The sequence below is a fragment of the Fragaria vesca genome, linkage group LG5, assembly GCF_000184155.1.
Source record: "Fragaria vesca subsp. vesca linkage group LG5, FraVesHawaii_1.0, whole genome shotgun sequence".
Classification (NCBI taxonomy): Eukaryota; Viridiplantae; Streptophyta; class Magnoliopsida; order Rosales; family Rosaceae; genus Fragaria; species Fragaria vesca.
In genome coordinates this window covers 6600591-6610224 of record NC_020495.1, presented here as the reverse complement: position 1 = coordinate 6610224, position 9634 = coordinate 6600591, and the positions used below count along the sequence as shown (strand labels likewise).

The 9634-nt window shown below is 37.4% G+C and overlaps 2 protein-coding genes across 2 annotated transcripts; one reads left to right on the top strand and one right to left on the bottom strand.

Moving 5' to 3' along the window:
- Nucleotides 1-3489: 3489 nt before the first annotated feature.
- Nucleotides 3490-4050, bottom strand: LOC101301687 (mavicyanin-like). Its single transcript, XM_004301001.1, has one exon. The coding sequence runs from the start codon at nucleotides 4048-4050 to the stop codon at nucleotides 3490-3492; it is 561 nt and encodes a 186-aa protein (XP_004301049.1).
- Nucleotides 4051-5391: 1341 nt separating this feature from the next.
- Nucleotides 5392-9243, top strand: LOC101310703 (PHD finger protein ING1-like). The gene is made up of 7 exons (XM_004299165.1): nucleotides 5392-5544; nucleotides 6274-6345; nucleotides 6944-7131; nucleotides 8006-8069; nucleotides 8207-8306; nucleotides 8677-8854; nucleotides 8936-9243. The coding sequence occupies exons 1-7, from the start codon at nucleotides 5517-5519 to the stop codon at nucleotides 9041-9043; spliced, it is 738 nt and encodes a 245-aa protein (XP_004299213.1). The 5' UTR covers nucleotides 5392-5516; the 3' UTR covers nucleotides 9044-9243.
- The last annotated feature ends 391 nt before the right edge of the window (nucleotides 9244-9634 follow it).

Sequence of the window (9634 nt, the reverse complement as noted above, 5' to 3'; positions counted from 1 at the left end):
TTTAGATCTTCTTCTCCATATTGGACTTGGTTTGGACCTCTCCTTCATGGACTAGGCTTCGTGGATCAGCTGCTTTGCTTCCCTAGGTCCATCAGGAACACTTCTCTCGGCAATGATTCAAGCATAACTTCAATTCTCCTGATTCTTTTTGCCATAACTCTTCTACATATCACCTAAGTATCAGAGAAGTTAAATCAATTTGTGACAATGTAAAAGCTTTACAGAATCATAAGAACATCTCTAAGGCTCCACAAATCGGCTTTTGACAATTTTCTACATCATTCCTCTATGTTTAACACATTTTACGCACAACTCTAGCAAAAACTTTCGACTCTACATTATGACTCTATTCTACGACAATAAGAGATAATCAAAGTACAAATGGAGGTAATAACACATTAAGAATGTCGTATTTTATGCTCCTATCAGCGCTTGACTCACCTATGGTGAGGACCGCTAATAATGGCAAGCTAGCAATGAATAAAAACCGATTAGAGCCTCCCAGGTTCTAGTAGCGTCCCACTTTAAGCGCTCAACCCACTTATAGTGAGGACCGCTAATAATGGCTAGCTAGCAATGAATAAAAACCGATTAGAGTCTCCTAGGCTATCGTAGCGTCCCACGCTAAACGGTCGACCCACCTATGGTGAGGACCGTTAATAAAGACTAGCTAGCAATGAATAAGAGCGACCCTAGTATGGTGACTAAAATCATACGAAAACATCTAAATCCATAAAGTTCCCCTAAGTTCGTGCAAATGCAGCCACGAGTACAATTGCCAAATGTGCTTGGAAATTATCATAGAATAAAACTCAATGACGTGTCTCACACGTCAAAATATTCTCAAATATATAATTATAAGCGAGATTTACTTACCAAGTATAAATCGTAAATAATTTCTCAACCCGAAATATTTGCTAAAACAATCTCAATGTCAAGATCGAACATCCACAAATAAACGAGAAAATTATAAATAGATCGACCTACCGAAAATCCCATCTTCAGTAATCTTTTTTATAAATCTCAAAGTCAACAAATAATGACGATAATAATTTAATTCGGAATCCTCTCAAAACGTAAACCAATAAAACTCAACTTAAAACATTAGTCCCAATAAAAAATCCACATCGTATTTGAAACTCATTCTGGAAGGATAATTCCCATGTCAACTCCAACATCATAGATATGATAAGCCAACTAAAATCAAACTTTCTAACTTTCTTAAGAATGTTAATTATAGAAAAGATATTTATAAAGGGATAGTCGCATGCAATTTATCTAAAGTAAAAGTCCACTCACAAATTTAGGCATAAGCCCGACGTTATCCGCAACGCCACTCGTGAGAAGACTCCACGTATCCTGACACCATAAACATGTTTAGAACCACTCTTCAATTAAGGAAAATTAATGTTTTAACTTAAAAACCGAAACCCTTCCGCTTAACCCACTACTCAAGCTAGGGTTGAGCTAATTGAATTTTCACCAAACTTCAACCACAACCTCACATCATCGATTCTAGACCATAACCAAGGAAATCCAATGGTCTGATTCATTCTATATATCAACCACTAAGTTCTTCAATCTCCGAAAAATCCCAAACCTAACCAAAACTTCTCCAAGAATTACAACTTCACACCATTGGGCTCCCCTCAACATACCAAATTTAATAACATGAAAAACCACCCAAAAGAGGCGGCGTCGCCGTCTGCTTCGCCGGCAGCGGCGGCCGACCAGCTCTACTCCGACCACCTCCAATGCTCACCAAAATTTGACATAATTTTCCTCTCAACATTCTAAACAAATTTCCTAACTAGCCCAAAGATCAATTTCAAGTATAAATATGCGAATCGAAGCAAAACAGAAAAATCCCAAATTCAAAACCCTAAAACTTGAAAACTTCGAATCTCCTTACCTAGATCAAAATAGGTCGAATCCTTTTAAGGGTTTGCTATCCGAAAAGAGTGCTTCAAGTTGACATAAGGATCTGACGATGGTGGCCGAAGGAGGAAGTTTCCGACGAAACTCCACCACGCACCGTCGCATCTTCTCGACGTGGTTTCTCCTTCTCGGCGGCGAGATAGGTCCGGCAACCTACCCAGATTGATGGAGGATGGTCCAAGCTTCGATTTGATACCCACCTTGCCGCCTAACTTGGCCAGACGGATCGGCGGGGAATCCAGCGGAGGAGAGAGACGCGAGAGAGAGGAGAGAGAAAGAGAGTGTAACTTTTCGATTTCTACCTTACCCCATCCGGTAAGTTTCTCTTTTTATACTCCCGACTGAAATAGTAACTTTACATTTTACACCATAACTTTTACATATGAACTCTGATTTTAATGTATAGCATATCCACGAGTTCGTATTAACGTCCTCTACGACTTCCTTTAAGAAATTTTCTCGAAATAATTTTCTTACAAAAAGTCAACTCTAGGGTCCTTAAATAGTAAACGGTTACTCAAAACCGTAAAAGGTCAAAGTAACACAAAAGTAAATAACCCCAAATTAACTTAAGAACTGAGATGTGACATGATGTACTGCTTGAATTAGATATCCAAATTGGTTTTGATTCTTGTTTGTTGGTCTCTACTCTCTACCAATCCTCAAAGTACTTAACAAGCTCAGGGTTCTTTTATTCTAATTAGATAACTTTATTCCTTTTGTTCCCGCAGAGGCTCAGACCTCACTGGTATGGAAAGAGGTTTCTAAGTGTTATTTTTGATGATCATATTCGAGTTATGTATTATGTTTACGTACCTGCTTCTTGGTATGCCTTACATTTCAATTAATTCTGCAATGTTATTCCCTCTTCACTATTTCCCACATAATCCACGTTCCAAGAAATCAAGAAATTGGTGTTAAAAAGAAAAATGAATTTGAATATCAAGTAAAATGACATAATCAAACAAACTTCATCAAATTGATACATATAATCATGAAGAAATTCTAAAATGAAAATGGAGAACACAAAACTAACCAAATGAGTATTGATGCAGCTAAATATTATTACAAAAGCAAAAACTCAAAACCTAAATAATATAGAAAAAAAAACTAGCACATAAACTAAGATAGCCAAGGCAAGCTTTGGAGCATTAATGGTCGTAGCCGCTGAGTGTGGTGGCCTCTCTTGAGGATGAGGAGTTGAAGGAAAAGGCGCAGGGCTCAGAGTTGATGGAGTAGACAATCTAGAAGGTGTCAGGCTTGAAGAGGAGACAGACCCATCAACTGTGGGAAGGCTGACCAAAACCTCAACCTTCTGTCCGGCTTCACAATGATAAGGAGCACCACAAAGAAAGTAATAGTGACCAAGCCTTTCAAGCGTGATATAATCTGAGCCGAAATTGTAAGCTACGATGGGAGAGCTGGAGTTACAAGATTTGAAACCTTTCTCGGTAACTTCCATCACATTGTGGTAATGACTGTAAGAAAACAAAAGAGTATCCCCTACGTGAAACTCTTTTGTTGAGGACCACTGGTTGTAATCAACTCTTATTATCCAACCATTCGGTCGCCAACTTTGTAAACAGGAGAAGACATTGCAGAAGGTGTCGGGTTCGGAGTTGATGGAGTAAACAATGGAGAAGGTGCCTGGCTCGGAGTTGATGAAGGAGAAGACAATCCAGAAGGTGTCGGGCTCGGAGAGATGACCATACTATCAACTAGTGTAGGAAGGCTACTGACCACAACCTCGACCTTTTGTCCGGCATGACAATGACCACGCATACCACAGAGGAAGTAATAGTGGCCGGGCCTTTCAAGCATGTTGTTATCTGAGCCAAAACTATAAGCTGCGATCGGAGAGCTGGGGTCACAGGATTTGTAACCTTGCTCGGTAACTTCAACCACATTGTGGTAAGAATCATAAGAAAACAAAAGACTATCGCCTACATGAAACTCTTTCGAAGATGACCACTGGTGGTAATCAACTCCTATGTCCCAACCAACCGAGCTGCCAACTTTGTAAGTAGCACCGACACCAGCACTTGCGCCAGAACAAGTACTACAAAGAGAAATCGCCACCAAAAAGACAAGCATGCTACTTTTGAATGCCATTAAAAAAATCAATATGGAGAAAAGCAATTGACTTGATAGAACAAAATCAAAGCGCCTAAGATTGTGAGTAATATGTTGAGCCAGCCTCGTTATATATATAGTGAGATTTGTTTATGTTGTCCAAATGGGAAGTGTATTCCATGTCGCATTTGTATTTAAACTCGAATTAGCATATAAGTCTGTATCTGGGTTGGTAATGGTTTCTTTTTTCTAATGTAGTTGAACATGGAATTCCACATGAGATGTGGATATGGTCGTGATGTAAACTAATCCGTTAATAGGTGAAAGTTAATAGGTGAAAGTTAACCAGTTTACGGACCCCAAATAAAACCTCCAACAAGGGTCTATGTAGGTTCTGGCGAGGGTCCAATGACGAAAGTCCGACGACCAGTGACTAAATATACATGTTATGCCCTAAACTTCGTTTTTTTTTTTTTTTTCATTTCATTTGATTAATAAGCTTTGTTTGGGGGTAATAAGCTAATTATTGGAGGCCAGTATTAGAGGTCAGTAACCCGATTATTAGAGGTTAGTAACCTGATTATTGAGGGTCAGTAAACATGTATACAGTTTACTGACCCTTAATAAAACATCTTGTGAGGGTCTAGCTAGGTTTCGCGAGGGTTAGTGAAATTCTGATGACATCAGCAAAATACGACAAGATTCTAGTGTTGGCCGAAGAAAGTTCGGTGATCTATGGCGACCGCTACTGGTCAACTGGTAACCAAATTGCGGTGACCAGTGACCAGAGTTCTGTGAGGTTCTGGCCTCTCTCTATGCATATTTAAGGGGTCAGGGTAAAATAGTATTAAGATATTAATTTTGTTTGTGAAGACTTTAGATAAGATTAGTTGAATAAGCACAAATTGTGTTATCTTACATTCAAAATTTCAAATAAACAATCTCTTAAAATTTTTGTCAGAATATGGGAGGTGCCAAAAATTATACTATATCTACGTCTTAAGATGGTTGAGCATGATTTTCTTGATCATCGATCAAGCTTGTAAAAATGCTCAATTGACAATAACTAGCGTTCACCTAATCAGTAATTGCCTAAATAACCTATATCAAACCACTCTCACATGTAAATATTGCTACGGTCCAAAATACTTGAAATTTCTAATACAAAAATTTCAGAAACTGAGCCCAGTATCATTTGGTCTAGCGGCATAGTCTCCTATTAGTTTGTGAGAAATTCTGAGTTCGACTCACGAAGTTGTAATGTGATTAAAAAAAAAAAATTAGAAACTGAACTTTATCCTATCTTGGTATGAGTAACTTTCCAAAATTTAACGCTTGTCACTAATAGTAACTTTCCAAAATTAATCTTCAGTGTCTCTCTTCTCTTCCTCCTCCGAAAATTTATAATTAATTATTAGGGTTTTCAGGTAGGGAGGGACTGCAATCAACAATCGGAGTATTAGGGTTAGGGCTTTCGAGACCCGCCGTTTCCCCAATTCATAGCTATGTCCTTCCTCGAAGAATTTCACGCCAGTAAGCTCTCTCTCGCTCGTCGAATTTCAATATTGTTTTGAATTTCAGATTCAATTTTGGTTTTACAATTTATATTTTTCTGGGTTTAAGTTAAATTCTTGAAATAATTTCGGTTCTAATATGCAATTGGGAAATTGTAGTGTACTGGTGTGTGCGATTTTGTGTCGGATAGTTGATTTCTGTGTCAAGTTTATGCCTTTGGGTAAATTGATTGTGGGGACTGAGCTGAAGTATGTGTGGTGTAATCAAAAGGCTAGTGTTATTAACACACTCCATATATAATGAGAAATTGGAGAGAACAAGTAGTTGAACCTCAGGTTAGGACTAATACCAAAGGACACAGTTCAGTAATATCAGCCAAAACCGAGTTTCTATGTCCTTTCTTTCACCCAAAATGCTTTTACTGCCCATCTCGATAGCATTTTATCCTTCATCAAGTCATATCCTCCGAAATGTGGATTTACAGAAAAGCAAGGTGTTTGCATTTGATAGAGGGCCTGTACTTTTGTGTTGTGAAAGCTTTACCTTGTTTCTATTATTCGATGCTTTTCTTTGAGTTAGGTGTTAATAATGTAAAAACGAAATCTTGAAGTCTTATGACACATTTTCAAGCCAAGTGCAAAATGCATGAATACAGAGGGGAAATTCTAGATAGAAATTTCAATTTTCTTTTCTTGTTTTTGTGGTCTTCAAAATGTAATTGTACACTGGATCTTTGCCCTTTCACAGATCTGGAATCTCTGCCTAATATTCTGCAAAGGCATTATGCAGTGTTACGTAATCTAGACAAGAGTTTGCAAGGTATGCTTCTGCTGACTTTCTCTGTCAAGTCCTCTTGTCATCTTATTATGTATTTGTTTAATTTTTCTTTTTTGTGTGTTGAATATAAAATACTATCTCCTACCATTTATCAGTTGGTTATCTAACTAAGCTACTGATGGAAAGATGCAATCATCGCCAATTTTGTCTACTCAGTTGGTCAGAGATGTCTACTAATATTGATTACATTCACTTTTAGTCACTAAGCCATAACATCTGAGATATGTGTTTGAAAAAAAAAATACATAGTGCAACCCAAAAGGTCTTATTGTAGTTCTTAGCTTTTGTGCTAGAAATGTATTTGGAAACCATTTGCATTACTATTATGATTCTGTACCCCTCTTTTAACACTGTATAGATGCTATTTCTACTTCTTTTTTTATGGCTGAGAGGGAGAGTCAGAGATATCTTTGGTAACATAGTCACTGGAGACTTTATCTCCATCCTTTACTTGTACTATTAAATTTCATGTTGACAGGGCATTTTAACATCTGTAAGAGTTATGTGTTTGCAAAGTCAAGTCCTGATCTGCTTTATGGGGCTTTTAATGTAAACTGTTGTTTCATATATTTTTGTGCAGATATCCAAAGACAGAATGAGCAACGTTGCGAACAAGAAATAGAGGATATAAAGCGCGAGATTAAGTCTGGAAATATTACACCTGATAGTTCACTTATTAGATTCTCAGATGAGGCACTTGATGAGCAAAAGCATAGCATTGGGATTGCTGATGAAAAGGTCATGCTGGCTGTTCGGGCGTATGATTTGGTATGGATTCCCATCTTTGTCTGTACATACAATTATTGCACTTGTTGCTTTTGCAATTTTTTGAATTTTTGTGATCTTTGGATTTCTATTTTGGTATTAGTAGTTCCCAGATATTGCTTCTTTATCTGTACTTTTTGTTAGGGGAGGGATTTTCCAACACCTTTTCCACACTAGTTACCCACTCCCTGTTCAAGAACATAAATTCATATAGAGTGTGCAAGTGCGGAGAATACTGACAAGGGGACTGTAAATGAACCACCTCCCTCCGCATGCAATATAATGCATTTAAGTCCCAGTTTATTAATCTTGTTTAGCTATTTACGTGTTACACTAGTAGTTTTATGCATTACTTTTAAAGAACCAATCAATAAGTATAATTTGCATGGAAAATGTTATCCCAAATATCTGGTCAAGGTACCTGGTGCAGAGGTTTTAATCTTTTATACGGAACTTGGGATTTGCACTGTAATTGATTTGGAAGTCTAAACCAACAGAAGTTATACTGGTATCATGGTATGGGATACCAAGTTTATTCTGCCTTGCAACCTCTCAATTTATGTTGAAGTCTGGGTGTTGGGTTTCTTAATTAGAAACACTCCCCAACATGAGTGCCTATTAGAATAAAAAATAATAGTTGTTCTGTTGTTATGATTGGTGTTTTAGCTGGTATATGTAGATGTGTTTTCTCTTTGGATAACTTGTTTCTGTACATATTTATCATATATCATGTCCGCTATTCTGTAGTTCTTCTTTATAAAAAGAACTGCAAATAACTAAACTGCTCAAACTTTGAAAATTGTGGTAATTCTACAAAGTATCATTATTCAATATCATATTTTTTTCCTGATAATTTGTATATGTAATTAATGTTCAGGTTGATACACACATACAACAGCTTGATCAGTATTTGAAAAAAATTGGTGCAGAGCTCCGGCCTGGTATTCTACTTTTATTCCTTTTTCATCTAGTCAAGTAGTTGGCTTTACGTGTCAAACTACAGTTGTTGAGTATTTTCCTTTTGCACAGTTTGTCTTCTGAAAGGTTTCATAATTTTATAAGGACATAATTATTTCAGCCTCAGATGCTGTTGCCGCAAGTGCAATGCCTGCTCCAAGTCTTGATGGTACTGCAAAATCTGGAAGGAGCGGCGAAGGTGGTAGAGGAGGGCGTAAGAAGTATTTCCCTGTCCTTGATTTTTTTTTCTTTTGAATTTTCTGATTGCATGCTTATACCAAAGATGGTTCCTTCTAATCAGAAATGATTAGGGAAAGATAAAAGTAGGAAGCAGGTAGTTTACTACAAAGAAAGAAAGCGGCAGAGATAAACATAATCTTGGTCCTTTAAAAAACCATAATCTTGATCAAGATTTTTTACAGAAATTCATGTAGTTAGTTCCATTACAGACATGGAACTTATGAGAAGAGCATTGTTGTTTTGGGACATGTTTTTATAGTAAGATGGTGTAATGTACTATAGCTTCATGTTGGGCATTAAATGATAATATTCTTAATGTCTCTCTGATGGGACCTAATAACGCCTATGCAGAAAACAGGCAACAGTAACAGCACCAGAAGCTGCACCTGTACCTGCAACTGCAACTGTGCCTGCACCTGCAAATCCTACTGGTATGGATTTAGATATACCAGTGGATCCAAATGAGCCAACCTACTGTCTGTGTAACCAAGTTAGCTATGGAGATATGGTTGCATGTGATAACCCCAATGTATGTCATTTTCTCTTTTCTTCATCCCTTTTGAGACTCACTATATACTGTTTTATCTGATGAAAAATTTACTTTAAACAGTGCAAGATTGAATGGTTCCATTTTGGCTGCGTTGGTTTGAAAGATCAGCCAAAAGGAAAGTGGTATTGTCCAGATTGTGCTGTAGTGAGAAATCGACGCAAAAGGTAAATGATGCAGAGAACTCTTCCTGGAACATTGAAGCGGACGTACTGAAATATTAACGTCCGTCCCAACATGTTTATTTGGCAGCCTTTGTTTATGTTACACATTTTTAATTGCACTACAGAAATTAGATTTGTATATCATTTTGTATTTATAGAATTAAAGGGCTATTGCAGTAAAGCTAATAAATTTGCAATGAGTTCAAGAGTGGAGTGATGAATTTACTTATCATTTTCCTACTGTACGAGTCTCAACTCCCCTGCCCCCAGTTTTAGGGTTTGCTGATTCTAAATTGGATAATGCAATAGACAGATTATTACTTTTTTTTAGGGTGAAATACTGGGAAATTCATAATTTGAAATAGAGGTGGGAGGTGAAGACCGAAGAATCCCATGTTACATCAGTAGGTGCCTCGTAAACAGAGCTAGCTAGCCTTTGTGCTATGGTGTTACAAGTTCTGGAAGCAAAAGAAAGCTTAATGCCCGGCCTCGCCTGTAGCCTTGTTCTGATATCATCAACCAAGTTTCCCAACTCAGATAGGTCCTCATCATGACTATGAATAAGCTGTACCACCAGGAGAGTCAGATTCCAACTCTA

Bases quoted from the DNA above. Each gene is read 5' to 3' on its own strand.
- LOC101301687 (XM_004301001.1), bottom strand. From the start codon at position 4,050: ATGGCATTCAAAAGTAGCATGCTTGTCTTTTTGGTGGCGATTTCTCTT.
- LOC101310703 (XM_004299165.1), top strand. From the start codon at position 5,517: ATGTCCTTCCTCGAAGAATTTCACGCCA. The intron at 7,132-8,005 runs GTATGGATTCCC...ATTAATGTTCAG, and splicing joins CTGTTCGGGCGTATGATTTG to GTTGATACACACATACAACA. The intron at 8,070-8,206 runs GTATTCTACTTT...TAATTATTTCAG, and splicing joins TGGTGCAGAGCTCCGGCCTG to CCTCAGATGCTGTTGCCGCA.